This window comes from Centropristis striata, chromosome 7 (assembly GCF_030273125.1).
Source record: "Centropristis striata isolate RG_2023a ecotype Rhode Island chromosome 7, C.striata_1.0, whole genome shotgun sequence".
Lineage (NCBI taxonomy): Eukaryota > Metazoa > Chordata > Actinopteri > Perciformes > Serranidae > Centropristis > Centropristis striata.
The window spans coordinates 20,318,562-20,345,386 of record NC_081523.1 but is presented as its reverse complement, the minus strand read 5'-3'; the positions used below and the strand labels follow the sequence as shown (position 1 = coordinate 20,345,386).

At 38.6% G+C, this 26,825-nt stretch overlaps 1 protein-coding gene across 2 annotated transcripts in view; it reads right to left on the bottom strand.

Moving 5' to 3' along the window:
- The window catches only part of grid2 (glutamate receptor, ionotropic, delta 2), a 522,539-nt gene that overhangs the window by 168,508 nt on the left and 327,206 nt on the right, over positions 1 to 26,825 (bottom strand). For both annotated transcript variants that reach the window (XM_059338134.1, XM_059338135.1), the window contains exons 5-6: positions 15,882 to 15,935; positions 5,215 to 5,388 (exon numbers count right to left, since the gene is read on the bottom strand). In XM_059338134.1, the coding sequence (XP_059194117.1) occupies positions 5,215 to 5,388; positions 15,882 to 15,935 (228 nt within the window). The remainder of the gene's footprint in view (positions 1 to 5,214; positions 5,389 to 15,881; positions 15,936 to 26,825) is intronic.

The following is a 26,825-nucleotide window of genomic DNA, read 5'->3' as shown; positions in this document are numbered from 1 at the left end:
TCATACCTGCAGAAATTCACTCTCATGGAATAAAAACCTTTGACAAGATATTCATTAAAACATATTGATATGTCTTTGGCAACAGAGTTTATTCTATTCTACAACAGCATGACCCTGATGGACATATATTTTAGCAATAGTCCAGCCATGCATCTATTTTCTTTCGCTAATTTGGGGCCGGGTCGCGGGGATAGCAGACTAAGCAAGGCATTCCAGACGTCCCTCTCCCCAGCAACATTTTCAAGCTCTTCCAGCTATTTAGTATTAGTATAATATAATATTAACATTATTAAGATAGTATTATTATATTTTAGTCCGGTGTCCATGCAGGCTGTCTTCCTGCACAACCTCATGTTAAATATAAATGTACAAATGTGAATACATATTTAACTGCTTTATATTGGTTATAAATTAGTTATAGTATTCAGCCATAACTATCTTTGAATAGTTTTGAAATAACTTGTTGTGTATAAATACTTAACTCCTATTTTCATTTATTTCTTTACCTCTTTTTGTTTTGTGTGACATATATAGGTACTAGGAGTTACAGTAACTCAATTAAAATCCCTTGTATGCATGAGCACACTTGGCCAATAAAGTTGATTCTGATTCTGAGAACACAAGGGGATGATAGCGACTGTTCCAGGTATTAGCCAAACCCTCAGGTGGTACCAGGGAAACAGAGCTGTGGCTTGTGAAAACCTTTAGATTTTGATTGCAAAATGCATGATTGTTTTGTTCTTTTGGCAAGTGATGATGGTATAAATGGGATATTGCCATTGATGATGTCCATAATTAGGTGATGGCTGTTAAAAATGTTAAATTTATAGAAAATATTTCAAAATTTATCAAGACTGGATACTGCCATTACAGTGGCTGAACACTATGCTGCACATTTGAATGTTTAAATATGCAACTAAAATTAAGTATTAATTAAGGAGACTGTGTCAGTTGGAGCAACAATGATGTTAAGATCATTAAGTATGGAGTATGGAGTGTGAAAAATCCTGTTTTAACCTGGGATACCTTCAGCTTTTCCTGTGTGAAATCATTTTTCACATTTGTTTTATCCTTCCCATTCTGTGCAAATGCCCAGAAACAGTAACCTCTGATGCAGATCTTATTCTAAGCCAAAATTACATTTGTGTATTTCCATAATGACCGTGTGATTATACAAATCCATGTAAACGAGGTTAATAAAACCATTTTAATACTTCACACCATGTAACCCTCCTAATCAATATATTATTGTTTTCTGCAAATTAGTCCCAACAACCATGGAACCAAAATTCAATGAATTGTTATTTAATCGAGTCTAAGGTTTTGGACTATCTTATTCAATAAGAATTAGAAACTTCTTTGATATTTTCTTTTAGCAGAGATGTACACTCACACAGTGCAATTAATTCAGCACACGTACAGTACACTCAACCATGTCTGAGCAGTGTATTGCTTGTTCAGCCTATCACTCTGCTTGCAGCCTGCTATTTTAAAATGTAAGAGAACCAAGTGGGAACGTGGTCATGTCAAGGTTTTCCATTACTTTATATGAGAGATGATAAGATGACAAAATATAAGCTTCTTGTAACATGTCAAATAGTTTGCTGACAGACAGACAGGACAAAAGAAAAACTATAGTGTCAAGTTTATCTTACATCTAACTTTTCTCTCACTTTCTTTCAAAGCATCCTTGTTCTCACAGTTTGTCTTAGCCTCTCACTTGCTGTCTTTATCCGTCCATCATTCTGTCTCACTGTCTCTGTGCCTATTGCTTTTTCTCCCAAAATTAAAGTGAAAATCTACAGCTCTGTGGGGAGCTTCAATGATCAGTGGGTTCTGCACTCCAAGCGGGCATTATATGTGTGTGCGTTTGTGTGGTCAGCCAGAGTTGATGTGCTTCAGTGCAGTGTGAAATTGGGCTTCTGGGCCACTCTCTGACCGCTGAGTTGATCTGCTTCCTCCGTCTCTCTCTGTCTGTCTTTCTCTTCCATCCCTCGTTTCCTCTCCCTCTCAAACTCACCCTCCCACACCCTCCCACACCCACGCACGCAAACACACAGGATGTCAAAATGAACATGTGTACAGGGTACTTCAACTGCCTTTTTTCACTCTCACTCTCAAAAACACATTGTCCTTGACTGAAATGAGTTACACATTAGTCACATGTACACCATCGGCTCTCCGCAGCAGAATGAACGCTTACGACTAGACTCCTCCAAACAAATAATGAAAACATTTGAAGGGCTTGATTCTTGATGATAGCTTTTTACACTTGAGGAGCACTTGATTCATATTAGGATACACGAGGCATGCTTTATTTACGTGCATTATTCAATGCTTCAGGGCTTCCAGGAGTTAACAATTTCTGTATTTTGCATGGCAAGGCTCAAACCAACTCTGGGCTCTAATCAACCTTCTAAATAAAATTAAAAAAACCCACTTACATATTCATCTGGTTTTTAACCTTTGGGGCATTTCTTGTTTCATATTATTCTATTTTATGAAACAAATAAACATGACCAGTCAGTTAATACGGTGGGTGAAAGCCTAGAATGGTACAGTCTTAGCACTTGAAAGGGAGATATCCACATAAACATTAAGACCACGTTTCTGTTTTCAATGTATTTCCAACTTTCATCAAATGTGCTCCCCCAGGCTCTCACGCATCCACATAAATCAACAGCACATTAATTCAATTTCATTTTTTTTTCTTGACACATAAATAAGAGTGTGTTCCCTTTCCTCCACTCTATTTGATGGCAGCTTGATGACTCACATACACACAAAAGGGGGCAATAATTGCATACATATTGCCACCCTGGGGGACATATTAGTGAAGTAAAGAAAACGGAAAGTGAAAAAAAAAAAGTCGCTGCGTTTTCCATGACCATGCTGTCAGTTAAATTGTGTGGTTTTAGGTAAACACATATAAGGGTGTGGGACAGCTTTTTCCAAACTGATTAATGTTCCACGTTAAAAACAAAAACCTTACAGGCATAAGCTGTAACAATGTCAAATCTGCAAGCCTGGTGTAATGGGAAGCCTTTGGATTGGGAGACATGTCCAAATGTCAAACCTTAAAACCCTGGGAGAAATTTTCAAAGACACAGATGCAGCAACAGTGCAGCTTTTAGATACTAGCTAGGCACTTTGGCTTTTCAAATATTTTGAAATGAAAACCCAAAGACCAGTGTTTAAATATGACTTAAAAGTATTTCAGCGGGATGTGTGTATTTACAGCATATAACTCAGAGACATGAATATCACACATGAGTGCGCTGAATGCGTGATGCTTATAGGACCATCTTCTATGTGCCAAAGTATTGTCTTTTTTTGTCTCTGAATGTAAAGGTTTTATGTTGCATATTCAACACAAATTAGGCTTAATATACAGTACAGGATAAGAATGAGCTCAGATAAAGATAATGTTTAGAGTCACTGCATCCCAATGTTATTACAGTAAAACTAAACTGACACAAATATTAATTTTAGCTTTAGTTTTTTAACGATATAAATACGGAAAAAAAGGACACAGCATGAATTTCTGTAAACTTGTGACACTGAACTGCAGAAATTGAACAGACATAACAAGAGATGGTGCAGTGCTAAGAAGTGAAATGATTAAATATTAAACAATATGGCCATTCCAATACAGTTCTCCAACAATGTATATGTAGCTTTATATTTCTGAGGTATTATAACTTGCTCTAACAAAAACTTACAATTGTAAAACTAAATATGCAAAAACTAAATCTGAACCTTTCTGAAGAACTGAAAATAAACTAAAACTAAAATACACTCACACACTGCATCCAAATGAGCCTCCAAAATTACTGACAATCAGGATGAATATGATGGAGTTGTAGATAATAAACCTAAGCTCCATTTTTTCCTCTTAAGCCTTTCAGACTGATACACTGTGTTGCGATGATTACAGAGCTGTTTTATTGGGGGCAAAGTTGTGCAGTTGGCGATCAATTATTTGTATTCCCACTGGACATCCCTCTCTGCTTCCAGTAAAAGGAATGATTGAACCTAATTTCATGATGTCTTGCTCTTTGGTAGTTAATTTTCTTTTTCTGATCATCCCTTCAGTTAATTAAACTGCAAAGGGGACAGAATGCCAAAGACCAGACCAACAACAACTCCCAAAAGTGGCTTTGGCTATTTGGCTAACACTGATGTTATTGACTGAATCGTTTTTGGCGACAAATGAACAGCTTTTCACTTTACATTCACACTCAACCTTTTAGTTGAGTATATAAAATGTATAAGCAGTATGGCATTGTAGAATAGAAAATAGTAAAATAGTAAAATAGAAAATACAGATTTGTTGAGTGAGTCAGTGAGATGGAAATATTTGTTTTTATTTTTTCTGGAACATCATGCACATATTCCAACTCTGACACTGAATTTATTATTATATATTATTAAAAAGGTTAATTACTGTTAGATTTGCATTTCTTTTTACCTACCTTTTACTTACCATCTTCATCTTTCTTTAACTGTAGCTTGTTTACAGAAACAACACTTATTAAAATTGAGCTATTGAGCTAATTTTCAGGGTCACACTTGTATTTTTACTTGACATATCTATATATTTTAATGTAAAAAAAAGCACTTTATTTTTCTTCTACCCATAGTAGCTGCACCTCGATGCTATGTTGTAGCGTCTGTCTCTTTAAGACCCCTGAAGTCTAAAACCAAAGTACTACTGTAGGAATATGATCCTAAATTGGGGATAAATTAGACTAGATTACAAGTTTTCTAGATGTTAGCATTTATGTAGCAGTGTAGGTGCTGTAACTTAAACCCTTAAACCTAGTTATTGAGTGTAGAAAAAATATTTAAAGTGTTTGGAACGGGTCATAAATTGGAGGTTTCTGCTCACAGGGATTATGCTTACTTATATTTACCTTATTATTTTAAACTTTGGCTATATTTAATGTGAACTATATATCACAGTAAATTAATATATATGTCAGATAATAAGGAAAAGCATAAAAAGTCCCCTTTAAAAATTGTGTTAGCTGCTAAATTCACACACAATACGCACATTTTCTGTTTCTTTTATCTACAAAATCAGTTTCTGCACTTTTATTATGACACTTAATCTTGTTTTAAAAACTTAATCTTGTTAATACCAGTATCCTCATTTATTTTGTTAAAAAAACCCCTGATCTGCTCTTTGGACAAATCAACACACAAACTCACCTCCAGCTGCTGAGACTTGGGGTTTTTAGGGTCACACAGGGAATTGTTAATCCTGTGGTTGTGTTTGACACAGCGCTGAGTTGTGTTCTGGGGCATGGGGAATGTCTGACGAACCAACGTCAATCGGCCGATCGACTTCATGACTAACTCCTGCAAGTCATAGTCGGAGATCTCCTGAGAGTGTGGAAGAATGGTGGTGGGGAGAGGAGGAGGAATGATTAGAGTTTAGAAAGGGATAGAGAGGGGGTGGAAGTAACAGAGAGCAGAGAAAATCAATATCAACAACTCCATCAAGTCATTTATTGTTCTAGAAGAGCTAAAGTACGGTGAACAATTTTGTAAAGAACAAAACTTTGTTGGATACCACTCAATAAAAGTCTAAGTAAATTTAAATGAAAAATACATATTTAAGCAGTTAAGGTTTGTTTTATAAGCTCTACTTTTCCCATTACCAGTATACTGAGCACTGAAAAGCAATTGTCTACATCATCTCCAAAAATAGTTGTCGGCAGATGGAAGGAGGGAGAGAGGAGAGCAAAAAAAGCGTGCGTGTGTTTGTTTTGTGCATACATGTGTGTTTGCACGTACTCTGCATGTCCTTGCAAAACCTTGGGGGAGGAATCATTGCTAATTTTAGCCCTAGGACACAATCTCTGCCTCTCCCCATCCATGGATCTCCATCCATCCGCTGCAAGTGCACAGGGTCATGTGGTGATGAGATGAGGACTGACGTTTATCGTCCCTGGTGGAGGTAACACTGCCACCAACCGAGACAGCCTTTGCTGTCTTTGTATGTGTGTGCAGTGATTATCTGTGTTTATGTGTGCTCGAGTGCGTCTTGTGTGCACGATGCATAAATCTGTGTGTGTGTGTGTGCGCGCATATGTTTTTAAGAGATTGTTTTGAAGCCTTCCGACCACGCAAAACCATTTTGATTCCGTTTCATGTGCACATGGCAGCCCCGCTTGACAGGATGAATACGACTCTGCCTGCAGATCACGGACATACATAAATAAGCCATCACACACTTTATAGTAGTGAGGGGTAATATTATACGTACCAGCGGTTCATTGACTAATCTCAATGGATTTCATTTCAATGTAATTAACGTTCATTAAGGCTGGTGAATCCTCTTGGGATGTAATCAATGGTGGTTAGAGGTAGCATTATACAGGCTTCATTGGTATAGCTGTACTCTTCTGCATTAATTAAGCTGATATATGGCTCTTGCTCCATATGCACAAATATGCATTCGCCTCAGAAATCAAATTGAGGCCGTTTCGAATATTTAAAATAAGTCAGATTTGAAACTCAAAGATGCACTTTGAGGGTTAATTTCAAAGATTGTGCTTTTATAATTTCTTCCCTTTGCTGTTGAATTTATTTAGATTTTCTTGAAATGAGAGTGCTGAATCTACAATTGATTTTAATGATTTAAAAAACGGATAAAAACAGGAGAAATTGGGTATTTATGGCTCTTAGAGAACAGGTTTAACCTTGTATGAATGCCCTGCTCTCTGAAGTATCTACTTTCTAAACAGTACAAGTAAGGAGTCTATTTGCTGGCTTTTGGGGGTAAAACGTGGCAAAAATCCCAAACAGTTGCTTACATAAAACCCCTGAAGGGAACTGAATTACAAAGCCAACAAAAAAAGATGCAGGACAGAGAGAAAATGATGAAAATTGCTTAAAAGGCAGATCTGTGGGCCAAAAGAGAATTAAGATTCACAGCGGGCAGTCAAGGGCATGCAAAGAAACATCAGCGGGCAAGAATTATCGAGAGTGCCTCACTCAAAGGATCAAACTCAAACAAATACAGATGCACTAATGCAAAGGAATACCAACACACACACACACGCACACACAGAAAGTTAAGAGGAAAAGATCAGTTTGAGATCAGCCTCTTAACAGGCGTTTGTCCATCATTCTCTCTTTGTCACCTCCTATTTGCCTCTTCGTCTCTGTCTCTCTTGGGACAAACTTAACTTCACCCAGTGTGACTTCCAGTGGTGGCGTGCACTACAAGCTGTTAGCCTTTTAGCAGCTGAGACTAAATTAATGTGACACATACACACACACATACTGACATGCACACGTATCCAATCACACATGCTCTCACGTAAAGCGCATCAACACACATCGTCCTGGGAGAGAGAAGATACTCGTGCGTTAAGTTAACATCCACCTCATTTTTTAAAATAAACTGCTCATTTTTAATCTTTGACTTCTCTCATATCTTCCCTCAGGCCACTTACTGTCAGCCTTTCATGGGTTTCTTCAATGAAAACATTGAAATAAGACCAAAATACAGCATGTGAACTCTCTGGTTTAGTTTGGCTGATGATACTCTGGTTTATAAAGAGTAGAGCCCTTTGGGTAAGGTAAGACTATATATTAAGATACATATTAACCATTAACTAGATGCTTAGGATACATATTAGTAGCATAATGGCTCTTTATTAGTCATTATAAAACACTTATTGTTGCCTTATTCTGCATGACTATGTTCTACACCTACATGGCCATTAACAAACTAATTTTACCTTAATAACACCCTAATTACTGTTTATTGATAGTAAGTTAGGACGTTGTTATAGAGGGATTATGATCTTAATATGCTTATCGGACCCTAAGGTGGTAGTACAAATAGAAATTTCCCCTTAATAACACTTATACATGTCCAAATAACTTTAAATAAAGTCTTGCTAACTACGAATGGCTACATATTAAAAGTAGTGCATAGGAATTTGTCTCAGATTCCTCAGAAATATGACTACTTGCTGATTTAAACAGGTTTTTTATGTTGTGAAACTGAACTTTCTTTGTTAGGTTTAAGCACCAAAATTACTTGTATAAGTTAGGAAAACATGGACATGGTAAGGGTTATAAAAAACTACTTCTTTATATGACTTCCAACAGGAATCAAACCTGACACAAACACTGGTCTCCTGGTTGAAAGCTGGGGTTTATTTATACCGCTTCCACTCACCTGGCCTATGGGGACCTATATAGCTTTTATGCTACATCACTGGACACAATGAGCTACGAGATTTCATTGCATTGCTTTAGTAGGAAAGCATTCTAACTGCTCATGAGAAGAGCCTGTCTTAAGTGTGGTCTTGCTCATAACCAATTCACAAGTAGTTTGGCACTTGATAACCCACACAGGTTCCATATTCTAAAGTTACTTCCTCTTCACACTGACTAAATCCATTATGGCACACTACTATTATAACAGACCCTATTCTTACGTGATGGGTTACACCTTGAACAAAATGTACAGAGATACACATGTTCTATTCCCATTCAGTGGTAAAAGTACAAAGTCAGCACAAGGTGAAATATCTCATTTGTTAATAGACCACTTCTGAGATTTTCAAACATTTGTATGAAAAGACTTGTTCAAGTTTCTTTGAGACCAAGAAAAAATTTACCACTTACTCAACTGTTTTTATTTTTTTTATTTATCTATTTTTTATTTTTTTTTTTACGTTTTTTGGGTTTGTAAAGGATCACACATATTTTCAACCACATCTCTATTACTTCTCACACATATGGCATGCTAATATTAATACATCACTTTAGAATTGGGAACCTGTTACTTGCCTCGTACGGTAGAAAAATGGCTGATTGACTTATTAACAGCTGGAGAAAATCTATCATAACACTCACTAAGCATCATGTCCGCCTGGTTGTCAATGACATATTCAATCATTTAGTCCTAATGAGCATTTGAGCAAAGGTAGCATTCTTGTTAATCCATTCTCATCAATCAAAACCCTCTTTCGAGCCGCAAAAAATCTTCCAGTCCTGAGGATGGTTTAGATGCCCTCAAATCTGTGCACCAAGTCCAACTACCTGTAACCCAAAGCTTTGGGTAAGTAGTGACCCTCAAAATGGCCTGCAGCTCATATATGGAGTGAATCATGAGTTGTTTACTCCATAAACTTGAAGTTTCAGTCTGCAGGCGTGGAGGCAACCTCCACCCATCACCTTTCTCCCCTTCTCTCCGCTCCCCTGAGGGCATCAAATCCCTGTCTTTAATGTTTTACTTGAAGATGAGAGTCAAAAGCAAAAACACATCCCTCATCCTCAATTGTTCTTGGCACTTCTTCCCTGACCCCTATACTTTGTCCTCCGCCCTTTCTCCCCTCTCTCTACGTTTTCCCTTGGAGGCACCAAATCCTTCCGTCTCTCTTCTTATCTGCAGATGAGGGGAGAAAAAGCTGCTTTTTATTTATTCTTCAACCTTTTCTGCTCCTCCTAGTTCTTTTATCATGCTCGCAGCTCCTCCCTGTTCTCTCCTTTTCTATGAGAACACTAAATCCCTCTGTTTTGCTAGTACTCAGAAGTTCACAGTTGTGAAAAACAAAACAAAACAAATCTGCAAGAGGCATCTTGTTTCATTTGGCCTCTCATCTCTCTCCCTCACCTTTAGCAATTTTCCACAACAGCCCAAAAATATCTCCTCTGGCTCTGACTCTTCTTTATCACCCTCACATTTCTGTGCCCCCCCCCCCATGACTTTTATTAATGTCCTTAAAAACAGGAACAGAAGAAAGGGCACATAGACGAGTGGAAGGGGTGGAAGCATAGGAGTTGCCCTGAGTGGAATACTGCCTAAACAACAAAAGGAAAGAGTCTGAAGATGGCGTAAGTTGTAAATGAGTCCAGTGGTTACTCTGGGCTTGGTGATCTTTATCTATTAGGAGTTGAAATACACCCAGACTTCAGTGTTGTTTCATCCTTCAATACTAATACAGATGGAGGCTAGGGAGAGAGCAAAGGTTGGTATAGAAAGATGGTGGAGAATGAATTGATTTGCAAGTCATAAATAAGTAAGTCTTTGCACTTAAGTCCGAAGTCAAGTTAAAACTCTTGAACTTTAAGTTTCAAGTCTTCATAATGCCCTCTTCACTAAATGCATTGCCATTTAAACAACATGGTACTTATATATTACATTTACAAAAAACATTATCATAATCATCTTCCACAATTTTTATTTGATTGTTAAAACAAGTCTGTTATAACAACTGTAACTAAACTTATTCATAAAAAATAATTGCGACAATGCACTTTGGAAGGTCTCAATATTGTTTAAGTCAAAAGGCTCAAGTCCAAGTAAAATCATTGGTCACTGGTGTCAATGTCTATGCAGAGTTATTTTTAGTCCTTTTTTGATTTTGTCAAGTTGAGTCTAAAGTCATAAAACTTGTGATTCTAGTCCACAGCTCTTAAAAAACAGCTTTCAAATAAACAGTGAAAACAAAAAGAAGATAAAAGTGTCCCACTTGCCTTAAACAAGACACAGACAATATCCTACAGCTCCAGGAGAGCTGCTGAGCAACAACAGTAGTCTTAGATGGCTTCAGTCATTCAGGGCAATTTCCAGCTGTGCACAACGTTTGGACAACTGTTGACTCGTTCTCCTCCTGCAAGCACTGCAGCTGTGAATAACAATGTTCTTTAACTTTCCTAAGACCTTGCTAAGCCTATAATTCATAAGTAACTTTGTATTTTCAACATGTTTACAAGAGCAATAAATTACACTGACCATCATACATTTCTGGAGTTTGTATGATTGGTTTTGACAGAGTTTTATCCAAAATTTGTAGAATGTCCTTAAACCTCAGAAGACGACATAATCCTTCAATCATATTCGGAGCATGAACATCCCCAAAATCTCAGTTACATGGCTTTCACAGAATATCATGCGGTGATATGTTAAGAGCCAAAATGACAGAAAAGCCTAATCTCGTCTCATCTCATTACCATGCACTTGTTCCCTTGACAGACAAAAAGGCCAGAATGAGTGGAAAGAAAGAGAATAATGACAAAATGGCAATAGAGGAGATCAAGAATGATAGCATGACAGAAAATGAAAGACCATGAAGAGATTCAGAACGGGTAAGGTCAATAGTGGAGTTATCCTCCAAACTTGAGGGAAAGACAGAGAAAAAGAGAAGCCATGAGTGTCCCTTATTATTTCTACTCCTCCTCATCCTCATCCTCATCCCCTCAGCCTGAGCAGAACGAAGGAGATAGCGAGAGGAAGGATGATCAATTATGAACTGTGAACTCCCCCTCAGTGGGGCTGTCTGACTGCTGGCTGTAGATAAAGCAGAGTTATGACAACCATACAGTACCCCCTCATCCATAATAAACCACAGGGAGGGAGAGCACTTTTACACATAGGAATATTCATTCTCCAAAGAACCAGTACCAGAGGACATTACGTATGACAAAATATTGTCGCCGCTCATACATTTTAAACACTCTGCGAGAGGACTTCACATAGCCCATGGTGGGAATATTGTGTCTACATCTGAACAGTCTGTGACTAAATTTCAATCTTGATAAGCTGAATGAGGACATTGTAATGTGAAAAAGAGTGGTCTGAGGCTTTTCTTTAAATAATTTGAGGGCATTTTTGATTTTTAGTGCAGTTTAGATTGAAAAGAAAGATGCAAGAGGGAGGGATACAGATAGGAAAGGATGGAGCCCCATCATGCATGGCTTCCTCATGAATGCCTTAACCGGCTTAGCATAAACAGAAATTTGTAATCTGACTTCTTGCACTTGTTTTATCTATAACCATCCCATTGTTCAGTTTGTCCAGAACCACACCAGCAATGATGCTAATAGATATTTTTCGCTTCAAGCAAATCAGACTGAAAAACACAGTCATGGAAGAAACTTTCTGTGTCTGAATAAAGTGATTGTTATTTTCTAAATATAATCTAAAAATGTTTCACAGTTTGTGCACAGGTAAACTCTTGTTCACTCAGATTTTTGAGAACAATTCAGCAACGTAGAATGACAGTTTATGGTTGAATGGGGTCACTTACTGTTGTGAAAAGTAGAAATCCTGATAACAGATTACATTAAGTAAATGGAATAGCACTCAAAGCCAGTGTACCCTGGAAAAGTTCATCGAAGTTGACTTCACTCTCTTCTTTGCTTCTCCTCTTTATGGTACAAATATTCACCTCTATTTTCCCTATAGAGTGCTGCAGGGATGACGTATTTTTGTAGCCAGCCCGGAAGTCAGCACATGATTCCAAAATCTAAACGTCAATGGTATTTTAGATTATTGCAGAAAATAAACTAAAATAAGTGACGAACAAAGTTTATGACGATTACATATTTTGTCTAGCAAGATCATTTCCACAAATGAACACACTTTTATGATTTAGATTAACTACACCACAGTTGCAGGACTTCAGTGTCACCTCCACTAAGATAACAATGACGTTTAATGCCCCCAACAACCTGTGGTCTCATTTAGCCACTTGTTAGCAACCACCATTTTTTAAGATGTGTAAAATCTCGAAAAAGTCACAAGTTTGGTATTTACTTGTATTTTCTCAATAATCTTTAGCTTGTGTTACCCAGACCAAATTTCAGGCCTCTAACCAAAAACCCGCTCAGATAATCGATTGACTTTGAGACAAAGGAGTCAGGTTTTTTTTCCCATTTTATTTCCAGTTTAAAGGTCTCATTCCTGCATTTTCTTAACTCTCAAAACTATATTGACAATGTAACTTTAAATATTATAGTGAAAACAATATTATCAGTTACTAGCTATCTCATTTCAATTGGCCAACATAGAAGTGATTTTGCATGTTTGCACATCACACTTAAATCTCAAATCTCAACTTGGCAACTAAAATAACTATATTAAAGTGAATATATGTTGGGTAATGAAATATGGATGGAGGTGTCTAAATGCCAACTGTCTACATTTCCAAAGAGTGCCATAAGTACAGACAGCACAAGAGGAAAGAAAAATAAGAGAGTTTAGCCTTTCTGTTCTGCCTGTGACCCAGTGGTCCCCTCCCATCATACTCACTTTGCCTGACCGGTTCTCGCTGTATTTTAAGTGACAACATAAACTGTGGCGTGACATTTGTTTGAGGAAGCAAGAGAGCGTTAGACAGAGCCAAAAGCTTGAGAGTTGTCACCACTTTAGTGTAAAAGGGGTGAAGTAATGTACAAATCAAGACAGTGGGACATTGGAAACTATAAGTGTAAAGAGATATACTAACTGATTTGACTTTATAACTTTAACAACACTAACATTCACACTTGCAGCTTCTCTCTGTCCCAGAGAGATTATCGTTCCATGGATAGTAGTGGTCATGTGGCCTAAAGCTCTCTTTTTGCAATGACCCAACTGCAAGTGATTACCAGACCGTATTACATGGCAGCCACAAGCCAGTCTTCATTCTGTTTTAAGTCTAAAACAACTAAAACCATTTGACGGTCTAATCTGTGAATGTGTGAAGTTAGAAAACGAAGCAATCAAAGCTTAATTTTGTATGCATTGCACATTTTTACCTGGCACTTTAACACTTTAACATTTTTTTTTACGGCCAGGAAACATTCTGTCATTACTAAATGATTAAAGGGAGAGTTCACCACAAAATCAAAAATGCATATTTTGTATTGCAGATATCAGCCATAGAGATTTTTGCCTTCCTTTAAATATTATTGAACTAGTCTGCACTTCACTTGTGGTGCTCAAAGCTAAAAAAAAACAACAGTTTAAACTCAACAGCAATGTCTCTTTGCAGAAATCATGACCTGGTTACTCAAGATAATCCACAGATCTTTTTGTGAGCAGTTTCATGCAGGAAGGAAAACAGTAGTGAAGTGGAAGGAAAATAGTCCCTGTGCCGTCTAGATTATATTTGGGAGACGGCAGACATCCCTATGGCGGATATCTTGATTTTGAAGGGTGAACTGTCCCTTTAACAAGTGAGGGAGCATTGTCTTGCCAGAATGCATTTCACCATTGATTCCTCAAAGGCAGCAGGTACAAAGTGTTACAGGCTGCATGCTGCTAGACATACACACAGGCTGCTGAATGACATGTTAAGCCTCCCAGAAAGCTAAGCAAAGGGCTGGCTGCTGCCAGGAGGCCTGAAGAGTGTGAGACAATACCAGATGCTTGACAGGATGCAAAGCAGTCTATTAGACAGCTAGATAAGATTTTTAGCCTACCAGGCAGTCCAGTAATGATGGACTGCTCAGTAGGCTGCTTGACATTGCCATCTGCCTGTGTGCAAAGACAGTCTGTCAGGAAAGTGTAAGAGCATATGAGCGGTAAAGTCTCCTGTGTTACATTATGAAACGCACATTATAGTATGCCATTTATTTCAATTAGCAGAGGAGACGCATTAAAGTGGCATAACAGTCCTTCTATGAAGCCAGTAACAAATACAGAGTGGTTGTTTTGAACATATTTATCCACTTTTTTTTACACCTCTGATAAGCCTGCCATCTTCATTAAAGTGCAGGGGCGAGTCTCATTCTTTTCCCTCACTCCCCTGAAGCATTAGCATTTGAGAAAATGCAAAAACAATACTGAGAGGTTGTCTGAGGTACTTGCGGGGATTGTGACAATGTTACTGCAGCCTCTCATCCATATCAAATAGGAAAAAATAAAATAAACCCTCATGTAGCAAGACTGACATTCTAAAAGCGAACATCAGAAAATAATGATTGGCTGTCCCTGCAGCATTAATGGATGTCATGCATACTAACATTTGATTCAAACAGAAATACTTTCTTTGCATAACTGAGCAAGTAATAGGACTGCTGAGCCTTGCAGCTTGTGGCAGCATTACAGGCTACGACTTCAAAATAGAACAGAGAGCGAGAGACACTACAGTATACTGAGGCATCGGAGTATCTTTTGTTGTTTTTTTTACCAAGTTAGGTCTGCCATTGCTCCTAGAGTAAAAGTTGTTTTTTTGCTCTTCTCCAAATACATCTGCTTGGTTGTGTATATGGTTGTGTTTGCACCCTTGCCCTTGCCCATGTGTGTGTTTGTGTGTGTGTGTGTGTGTGTGTGTGTGAATGTGTGGCAGCATGGACCCCCTGTTGTGTCCTGCCAGTTCACTGTAAAGCCCAAGGCTACCAAGACACAGTGCATTTGCTGGCAGTCCACACACACACACACACACACACACACACACACACACAGTTTTGCATTAGGCATATCACATGACGCAAGATCAAGGATGGCTTCTTATTCAAAATTAATATGAAAGTACAGCCAATATTAAAGTTTAATTATGTTTCTCTTATGACCAATAGTCACTCTGATCAGTGATCGTAAACATGGACTCAAATAAACTCTCAGGACTAAAGCTGTACACTCTGAGGGACAGGAGAGTGACTTTGTGATTTGTCAGCTGCTTGTCTGCTCTCGTTAATCCAAAAAGGCCTAAATATTTAAGTAGTTATACTGATTTTAAACTGAAATATATGCTCATCCTAAGGAATTCTTCCAAGGTCACTTTTTCTCTAGCAATTGTGTGTGTATATACAGTGGCTCTATCTCCAATAAGTGGTAAGGATAAAATATATTAGACCTTTACTTTTTGCCTGTCATGCACAAAAGCTGAAGTACACTCAAAATAAACTGAAATTGTCCTTGGTCATCACGTTCTGTGTGTTATTGGATGAACTGATGTGAAACAAAAGAAGTCAACAACTTTTTAAGCTCTCCTCTATTCTCCTCCGAACACCCAAGACAATGAAGATATTAGAGTGGCTCTGGATCTAAAACCATAAATATCCCCAGGATAACTGAAACAATAAGGTGAACTGAAGGCACACCCAGGACGGGATGCATAAATCATTTCCCTGACACTCACCTCATTAATCAGGATCCAGTGACAATCGAAGGCCACAAGATTGGTCTCCACCACCTGCAACACAATGAAACACACCATCACAGTTAGAATTAAGAAGAAAAAAAAATGCCACTGATTTGGTAGAAATAAGCAAGCTTTATATATATGACTGCTAGTAGAAAAGTTTTAAAGAAAAAGGTAATTTCTTATTGTTGCATGTAATGTATTTTCTGTCTCAGATAATGTCATTCATAGTAGTTGAAGTGTGAATATTATGGAAAAGAACATTATGGAAATGTGCATGCCTGAAACCCGGTGTGAAGCTCGGCATAAGTGATTTGAGAAAACTTGCATCGAAGGTGCTCAAGGTATCAGTCAAAAAGTATTTTTCAAACACATGCAAATATGGCAAATCTTTCTTGTGTGTTACTGAATACTCACAAACACAAACTTGAATCTCCACATTAGAGCTTTTCTCAGTAATTTACACAGATTAGACAGACTTCTGAGTAGACTGAACTTCACTCTCCCCCTCTCTGTCTCGACACAAAATACACTGCCTCAAAATAGCATGTTTTGGCACAGGGAAAACAAAAACCTTTCCCATGAATTCTTAATGATATAAGTTAAATATTTATATGTGTCAACTCTTAACCAGTAACTAGACAATTGTTAAACGCTGCAGCAAGGACACTTTGAAATGGTGCTGCCCGGATGATAGAGAGAGCAACTGCACACACAAGGAAAAATACATTTGGAGTTACAGACACAGTTACAGTACAGTACATTTGAGCATACATTTTGAACATTACATCATAATATTATAGTTCCCTTTATAAAGAGACTTTCCTCAATACATCATTTGTACAAGCAGTGACATTTGGTGGCCATAATAATTATGGAGGGAGCAAAACAGGAATTCTGGTGAAATAGTATAAAGAGTGACAAAGTCAGTTTAAACAAAGGAATTTGCCCCTTTATTTGTGAACTGTGTACTGAAGTTAAAATTACAATGTGAGCCTTTTTCAAATGCATAAGTGATGCAAACATTAAGAGAACTGCTGCTTCTTGAGAACTATTTCTGACAGTAACATCCTTCTCTCACACAGCTGGAAAGTGATTCAGTTTCATTTACCAGTGGAAATGCATTTAGTGTGTTTCCTTTGCCCAAATGGGCAGAGGTGTAAAACTGGACACATAACACTAAGTAAGTAGAGCATCACTAAAGGATAGCTTGAGGTAACATTTGTAAAGAATAAATGGCTGTGTCATTAAGGACCTACAAAGAGTACAGAAGCAGAAAATAGATGTTTTTGTGTTGCTCCCCGGTTCTTTTTCTCTGCTAACTCAAACTGAATAGTGCTGTCATTTATGATCCCCTCTTTTCGTTTTTATCTCGTCTTTTATCCTACAAAACTATTTCAAGGTGTATCACTCCATCTGTGCCATTTACTTTTGAATGAGGGTTCAACCTTGATTTTGACTTTCTTCTGTCAGAAACACTTGTTTTTGCATCACTTCTTTCGTTTCTCATTTTCTTTCCTCCCAATCCCACCAGACCCTTTAATTCTGATCTCTTATCATCGCTCCTGCTTCACCTCTCATCCCATCATCTCTGCTCTCCTTTAATTGCTCACTTCTCACTCTGTGACTGCACACGCTCCTTTCATTTTCTCTCTGTCCACCCCCACCCCTCACCCCACCCACCCTACCCTTACCCACACACACTACTGGTGTAAAAATACAGTGCGACTCGTATATCATTTGCTATAATTGTTTAGGTGACTATAGCACTGTGTGTCATAAAACACATTTTAGTCGTAAACAAAAGGCAACAGCTGGAGTGAGCTGACGGAGCGTGGCTAATAGTGGTTTAATCTTCCACAGAGTCTCCATAAAACTTCATCATTGTAACATCGACGGCTGCCGTAAAACACTTTGTACAGGAAACATGGTTGCCATACAAGCAAGTAGTAAGGCACGGAGGAGAATGATGGAGAGGGATGCAGAACTCGATTTTTGCCTTAATTCTTCTTTTCTGACAGCAACTCTGTTCAACTACCTACTCCTTCACACATTACTTTGGAACATAGCTGAAAACTAAACAATGAGAATCACTAGAATACTGAATGTTATTAATCTTTTCTGTTCTCTCATACTGTTTCTGTCTCTATCTATTGGAGCACTGCAAAAAAACAGAAAAAAACACTGAAGCACTGAAGAAGGGGGTGGGGGGGGTGGGGGGGGGGGGAAGAAAGGACAGAGGTTTGGCATGCTGTCCTTCTGTTCTCCATTTCTCTGTCGGTTTGTCTTTCTATCGTTCAGTCCCTCTCCCTTTCCCCTTCCCTTGGTGCTCATTAAGGATTTAGATGATATTTACACAGAACTATGAGCAGAACTAACTTTTCAAACATGGGAAATGCAAAATTGTATATGCATGCTTTAATTTCTGAATGCAATTGGGTATGTAAAGTAATGCAAATATGTATATGCTGATGTTGTTTGCTTGTATGCAAGTGTGGTGGATGCAAGTGTTTCCACTTCTCCCATTATAACTTCCCTCTGGCAGCCGTCTGGACAGATGTTTCAAGCTAATTAGCGAAAGGGCAGACTCCTAACACTAGACGTGACTCCTCAGGGGTTGGAACTGTTCAATACACTGTTTCTCTCTCTTTCACCACACACACACACAAGTACAAAACACAGCTACAACAAATACTGCTGCTAACATCCAAAAGCCCCTTGTTTGTGTGTGCATGCATATTTGACCACACAAACTAACAAACTACCACAGCCTTTTTAACAACTCAATGGCAACATGGCAGGTAGGAGTCACTCAGACATCCGTTAATGCTACCACAGAGATCCTTCTGACCTCTATGACCGCCTCTACAAAAGTTTAATTTCTTCTCAGTTTTCTCTCTGAAGTCAGAAGATCAAACAAATACCAGCTCTTTGGTGTGAGACGAATCAAATCACTCAGTGTCAATATAAGTAAGCCTGTTCCTGAAGTCCGAAAGCAGACAGAGGGACATAAGCTGCAACATCATACCACATTCCTTCCAAACTCACATGTGCTCTGTGTGTGTGAGTGGCCAAACACCATTTTGATCTTGTATGACCTCCGTCCACATGTCACTTCTCAAGGAGTCCAACAAAGAGAAAATCAATGGTTCTGGCAAATGGCTTCTGTTGGCTAACATGCAGTCAAGGTCTGCTGCTCATACCAAGGACTGACTTCACAAAAGCAGGGCAGATTCAACAATATTTTAAAGACACTTTACATGCATACATTAGAACACACAGGCACACAATCACACACATGCACACGCACACACGCACACACACACACACACACACACACACACACACATACACACGCACTATGAGGGGTATTTTATGCCAGCACACTATACTTAAACGCCTAGAATGCGTCGCCTGTGCCAGCATAAAGTCTGATTAATAGGCGTGCTTACAGACACGCGTATTGCGAGTACACCAGATAACATGGGTGACGGGTGAAAAGTGCCACTAGCGAACGTAGTGGACGCCTGTGTGTGTGTGTAACGCGTGTACGTTAACAGTGTGTTACTCTGTGTAACAGTTCAGCTGTTACACAGAGTCTCAGCTTCATATGGTATTGTTTATAAGAAAGCACAACTTACAGATGAACTCCAAGCCCCCACAGAGCTGTCAGGATATTTCTATTATTTTCAGGCCAGTTTTTATTTTCTTGTTAACGAAATCTCTCTCTCTCTCTCTCTCTCTCTCTCTCTCTAGGTTTGAATGATATCGAATTGATATTTAATGATAGCAAGGGTGAAAGGGATAATTAAAATAATTTCAGCTACTTAAAAATAGTAGGCTAATAGTAAAGTGCAACGCTCACAGCCAGTTCCCAGCTTCGCGCGCGGACACACAGTTCATTACGCACCAGCTGTAATTAGGTAGGTTTACCTGCCTGCAGAAGCCGTAATCGCTGTCACCCCTGAATATTAAGTAGCCATGCGGACCTATCTAATGAATATTCAGTAGCCATGTGGACAGCAGTCCGTTCACAATATGATTCCATCGGACCTTATATCTACACTGTTTAACCCAATTCGGCACTTATGCACAGTCCCATTATGTTTTACAGACATTCGTAGTTAACTAATGAGGTAAAACATTTTGTTTAAGCTGCATTTTGCTGACTTTCACTCCTAAAACAGGCTAATTAAGCCTCCGGTTTTGGCCGGAAAAACGTTAAGTTTATCTGGTAAGTACGAGCTAGTCTTTCTCTTCATCTATAAGTTGTGCTTTCTTATAAACAATACCATATGAAGCTGAGACTCTGTGTAACAGCTGAACTGTTATAGGCTTACACGCGTTACACACACACACAGGCGTCCACTACGTTTGCTAGTGGCACTTTTCACCCGTCACCCATGTTATCTGGTGTACTCGCAATACGCGTGTCTGTATGCCTATGTAGAATTGTACTTAACAGTCACGCGGGTCTTCATGTCACGTATTTGAGGCGTAGTTCACCCGTCACGCAGCCGTCACGTAGGCGTATGTGCAACAACGCGTGTACAGCGTCTGCGTGACGCCTACGTGACGCCTGTCTGTCCATTGAAAGTGAATGGAATTTACACGCGCACGTTAGACGTTTGATGTCATCGCATAGGCGCTGTACACGCGTTTTAGTATAGTGTGCTGGCATAAAATGCCCCTCATACACGCACACACACGCACGCACACACACACACACACACACACACCATTCTTGGGAATGAATGGGAATCGAGATGGTTCCACATTGTCTAATCCATTATATGGCTAAGAGCTTCTCAAATCCTTTTATCAATGCCAGCATTATTGTGCATTGCAAGAAATGATGTTAAACTCATGCATCTATGCAGATGGAAACATGCAACCAGAGAGAGTCATGGTGGAAAGGAAGAAACTTTCATTTCATTTTATGAGGGAAGATGACAATATGGCTGCTTATTATAACTGTAAAATGATCATTTCAAATGAGGGTGGAAACACCATTATGCTCTCACATCTTTCTTTGCAACATGTGCTCAAAGTGGCATTGGACAAGTTTTTGCTTTAACTCATCATTATAAAGTAAATGTGTATTGGACAATGTAAAGGTTACGGAGTAATGATGCAATTAATGTATAGATTGCCTCGCTTTTCCTGTCCTTCCTGGGAAAATGAATTTGCGTCACAAAGCAAGTGATTTTGAGTTGCATCTATAGTTATTAAGATAATGAAGTAATAAGACAGAGGCTCCATAGTCTGAGTACTGCACATTATGAACGGCAGCGCATTTCAGCTTCACCTTTTTCACAATAAAAGCTTGCCAGAGAGCATTTTGCTAAGAAGCAACTAAAAAAAAAGCTTAAGTAAACAAAATAGAAGCAAACGACGGAATCACAGCGCTGAGGTTCGAGGTTCAAATTGTGACTTTTTACTTGTTCTTGAATTGGACAGTAGCCAGCCTGCTAGCGATAGCCATGCTGCTAACCTAAAAACTATCCCTGAGCTAGGCATCTGTCAGCTCAGCGTCTCTCTTTATTTTGCTAAGCCAGATTTATTCTTATCCCGCGGCCTCTTGCTCAGTCGCTCAGTCCCTTTATTTCTCTTTTTAGAAGTTCAGGCATGACATTGGCCACACTGTACAGGCCTTGGTTTCAATATAATTTAATCAATTTCCACCCCTACTCTGGAGACAGTCGAACACAGAATGACTGTTTGTTCTGCAATGTGCTTGATAGTGTCCGGTATTTCAATGTATATGACTTTTGTGTTTCTGTGTGTGAGAGGGTAAGAAATATGAATGCAAAAGCAGTTATTGCGTAAGTACATTGTGGGGGATGCTTGAAGAGGGAGAGTGGGTGTTGCTATTGAATAAAGTGCTGTAAATTGAAAATTAGTTGTGTAATTTAATTTCATGCACTATTTGTGATCAAATCAAGCAAATAGCCTACATCCCAGCCTCCAAACCAGGAATGTTCAAGCTTCCAAGTAAACACACAAGCACAAGCTGTGAAAGTACAGACACACATACAAAAACCCATTTAAAAACACAAGCGTGTGGACTTGGACTGATCCATTTCTACCACTGCTTTCTGTCACAGTCCAGCCACTGCTGCATTATTTGCAGAAAGATTAGTCATTGTATCTGTGCTGTACTTTGCGGTTATGCATCCATTTCCACACTAAAAATAATCAACCTGATCTATCAGAGCCTGTTGTTTGATTGCTATAAATTGTTTATTAATGTCTGCATATGTGTGTAAGAGGATCAGGTGTCAGTGTCTGGGTCTTTAGGTGGGGGGAAATGATTACTGTCATCATCTCAAAGCGTCCACCTAAATGCTTTAAGATAGAACAGAAATAGACAGAGAAAACAGAACATCAGAGGGATGGGAACAGAGTGGGCATGGATGAAAGAGCAAGGGAGACACATAGACGAGAAGCTGATGGAACTAGAATTACAGCTTTGTGAATATTTGTCTCCTACAACCAGTCGAGTTGCAGTTTACATACATGTCAATCCAGACTCCAATACCTTGAAGGCATTAAATAAAAGGTATTAAGTGTATTTTGTGTGGGGGGGGGGGGGGGGGGGGGGGGGTAACCTGGATCGTCACACATCTTTAAACCAGCAACACAGAAGATCTATATGATCACCACAGTTTCAAGGTCCAATTCAACATCCGACCAAATGTGAAATTTGGTCACAGTTATTCAGTCTTGAATAATGAACGGAAAAGTGTTTTTGCAGGACACTATGATATAACAGTGAAGTTGACCTTTGACCTTTTGAGTACAAAAGGTCACCACATCATTATTTGCTCCTATTATAAATGTGTGTAAAATGTTATAATTAGATAATTACTTCTTGAGTTATAACCAAACATGTATTTTGTGAGGTCACAATGACCTTATTACCTTGCACAGCAGCTGGTTTCTCATTATATTACAATATCATACAAGAATCGTGGGATATTTTAACAACAATGGCAACAGCTCCTAAAGAAGTTAGCATAGGTGCTGCTATAGGCATCAGTTCTATTCATAACTGGAGATTAATTCTTCATTAAATTAAGAAAGTTTCTGCCCTATTCCAAACAGTTTCCAATGACGCCTTCTCAGATGGTTCTGTGGAACAAACCATCTGGCAGCATCAGGTTAAAGACCTTGAGCTTTGACTCAAAAGAGGGAGAGAAAAAGTTTATTTTGTTTGATGTAGTGATGTCTTCCTTTATTGGATTACCTATTGATGAGATAATAGCACTTAACTTTACGATACAGAAACTAGTAGTTTATGAGGATTGAGTGAGAAATCACAAAGGACTTCTTTTTTCTATTTTAAGGCTGTTGACAATTGTATACACCTCAATTTAACCTCAACACTCCCTTTCATTAATCAGTGAGCTACAGTATACAACCTCTTTGCACCCTTCTCTTTCAATCCCTTGCTCTCTCATATACACATCTGAAATAACCATGAACTCTTTCCCCCATGTCTAACTTGCATGTCTCAGAACTCTGAAAAATGCATTAAATCGTTACCACATCTATACAAAGCATGGAAGTTCTCAGACTCTCACTCAATTTTCGTCATTCCCATCTCTCCTATTCACGCTCCTCTTCTTTCACCCTCCCTGTTAATGAATTGAGCATTTAGTGCATGCTAACTGAGGCATTTTCTCCCCGATACATCATAACTGCTGCATGTCAACGCTGCCATTTAGGCTTAATGTCACTTATCGCACTCATGCTATTTGCACAGTGTGCCTTATGCATTTTTGATTGTGTGTTTCTTTATGTTTGAGTGTATGTGCGCGTGTGTATGTGTATGCATATTTGTGAGTTAAAGGGAGGCGATGTTAAGCAGAGGGCGGTCCATTATGACACTGCTTGGCTTTATGGATTTCCATACTTGGCAGAGGATCACTGAGCGCTGATTGATGGCGTGCAAACAGGCAGAAACAAACAGATACAATCACACATGCACAAACAGGGACTTCATTGGCATGCAGTCTGTTAGCACATTAGTTGCAAAAAGTGCTAATCTCAAGCACTGTGTTTGTTCTTCCACTGCCATGCTATATGAATAAACAGTTACAAACAATGTATATGTGTGCATCATTATGAAAATAGATTACATGATACCAGCATTACATGTCCAGACACATGCATGTATGTATGTAAACATGTGGGATATGACAGCTATGTCTTAAGTGGTGAAACACATTTTGGTATGAGCTGTTTGGTTGACCTCATTCTGCTCTGCAGCTCATGGCAGAGAAGAAAGCAAAAGTGTGAAAAGTGTAAATATTTGAGGCTCACACTGAGCGGATGAAGCTGAAGCCAGAGGAAGATAAAATTATAATACCTGGATCATTTTTATTTTAGTTCGTTAGTTAAATTAACAAGCAGCTTTAATATATTTAATATATTCAAGCAAACTTGAATATATTCTTTTAGTATATCATAGTTAGTTAATATGTATCCTGAATGAGGGACTCCAACCTCTGACATTTTGAGAAGAAACCTGAAAACATATATTTTAAAACTAGTTTCTTTGATTTATTTTGAACATGTAATTATTGTTATTTTTAGTCTTGCAAAAAGTATATTTTTGTTGTCTATTTTGGTTTAACATGTTTTGTCTGTACTGTTTTAATCTTGCTGTGTGAAACATTTTAGGGTGCATGATTCTGTTATAAAAATAAAGTTGAGAGCTGAATTTTCAAACATACAAACAAGACTTTGTAGAGAAACACTGTATCTAAATAAACTGTTTATAGTGACAGCATCCCATTTAAAATCTAGAGAGAGTTGAAAAACTGTGACTTTTATAGTCAGCATTACAGTGTAAAAAGAGATATTTTTTTAGGAAACAGAAGGCAATGTAATAAAGTATTGGTCTTGGATGCACTGGACCATACCATGACATGAGTCAGAGGGGTAACAAAGGGCCGTGTGATTCCTCCCAACAACTAATGACTCTAAATCACGACCATTACTGTCTGTTTAATTAGTCTGATCCAGCCGTGGTCACACATCAGCGAGCTACAAAGTCTATAACGCTTGTGCTTGTATGCTGGTGAGACAGAGAGAGGTAGGGACAAGAAACAGAGAGATATTGAAGAATCCAGATTGTGTGCGTATTAATTTATGTCCGTGAACTTTTTAGTGATTGCTCAAGAAGATTGTCTTTTTGCAAACCCCATCTGAGGAAGTCCATCTCTCTCTCACTGACACATACACACACACCAACAGAGAGCTGTCACACTCGGCAAAAGTCACCAAACCTCATCTTGACAAGGTCTCGCCCTGCTCACCAACCCACCACACACACCAGTGACATTATTGATCGATCACTCACTTTTTTGATGAAAACAAGGGGGAAAAAGAGCAGCGGAGTCATTCACTTTTTTTGTCCTTTCAGCAGACATTTCTCAGCAGCTATAAGTTTTGCTCTCTTTAGATCTTCTGCCCCTAGTCTCCCCTCTTTCTTTTCTGCCTGACACATAATATAATGCTAGGACAGCGAAAGTCTTTGATAGTATGTGTTGTGATGGCAAAGGGTAAGAGGGCCAACATGCAAGACATCCATCATCCTTAAACCGTGTGTGTGTGTGTATGTGTGTGTGTGTGTGTGTGTGTGTGTGTGTGTGTGTATGTGTGTGTGTGTGTGTGTGTGTGTGTGTTCCTGTGTGTGTCTATGTGTATGTACACGCAGAAGCACACAAGACTTTGTGGGTATGTGTTGGCCTTTCATTTTATTGATCTGACCCAACCCAGAAAGAATGTACAACACACATACATACACTATCATGTACATACACCCGGCCCCAGCAAATATGACGATATGCAACCTGACATTTAGATATGAACTGATCAATGGCTGGAACAAATAGAATAAGCTGCCTTGATAGGTCTAAGGTAAACAGTGTATGTTTGCGTGTGTGTGTGTTTGTGTGTGTGTTCTTTAATTGATTTACTGACTGAGTTCTGCAGTAGCAAAGGGGGTGAAAAAGGAGAGGTTTTTCATTTCACATATTAAGTATGCATGTCCGTAACCCACATTAAATATCCATCTACCATCAAGTTACAGAAGGAAACGGGCTAATACACCGATCTACATTCAGTTCACAAGCCTATATTATGCATATTCTGTACAATTTACATAGTATATTGTTTTTGTAATTCATTTTATACTACTTTGCCTGGACCACTATAAATAGCCCACTTGTAAACATGACTGACTGGGTCAGATATACAAATGTTCAATGAGCTTTAACCACACAAAATGAATTCTACTATATGTTTGAAATAACTATTTACTAATACCAATTTATAAGCAACTACCCATACAGTACTTCCCAGTAGAGACTATGTGACAAATACTATTACGCAAAAAGCCACTGGGGTTACAATAGTAAAATGTTTAATAAGACTCTGTACACTTTAGATATTTTACACATCCAAGCACTGGCTAGTAATTCCAAGTAATGCCATTTACTTATCTTGATGCAATATCGATATAACTTTAAAAGAATAATATGAGCCAAAAGAACAGACAATCATCTTTAGATTACAGGCTTTTATTGGCCTTTGTAAAACATCTTTACGACAACTGCGGCAACAAAAAAAATACCCAGCTTTAGATCAGTGGCCCAACTGATGATAGGTCATGTCAGTGCAGAGGAAAACAGTGCAGACGAGAGCATAACCCAGGCGAATTAAAAGATTAACCCGTGCCCTAAAATGTCAGAAACCATAGAAACTGAAATAGCCTATGGCAAGGTCAGATGAGAGGACTAAAAGGTTATGTATGTGTGTGTGTGAGAGAGAGTATGAAGGCAGGACAGATGGAGATGGATAGATAGACAGACCATTATGTGTTCATACTTGTGTGTCTGTGATAGAGAAGTGTGTTTGTGTGTGTACTGA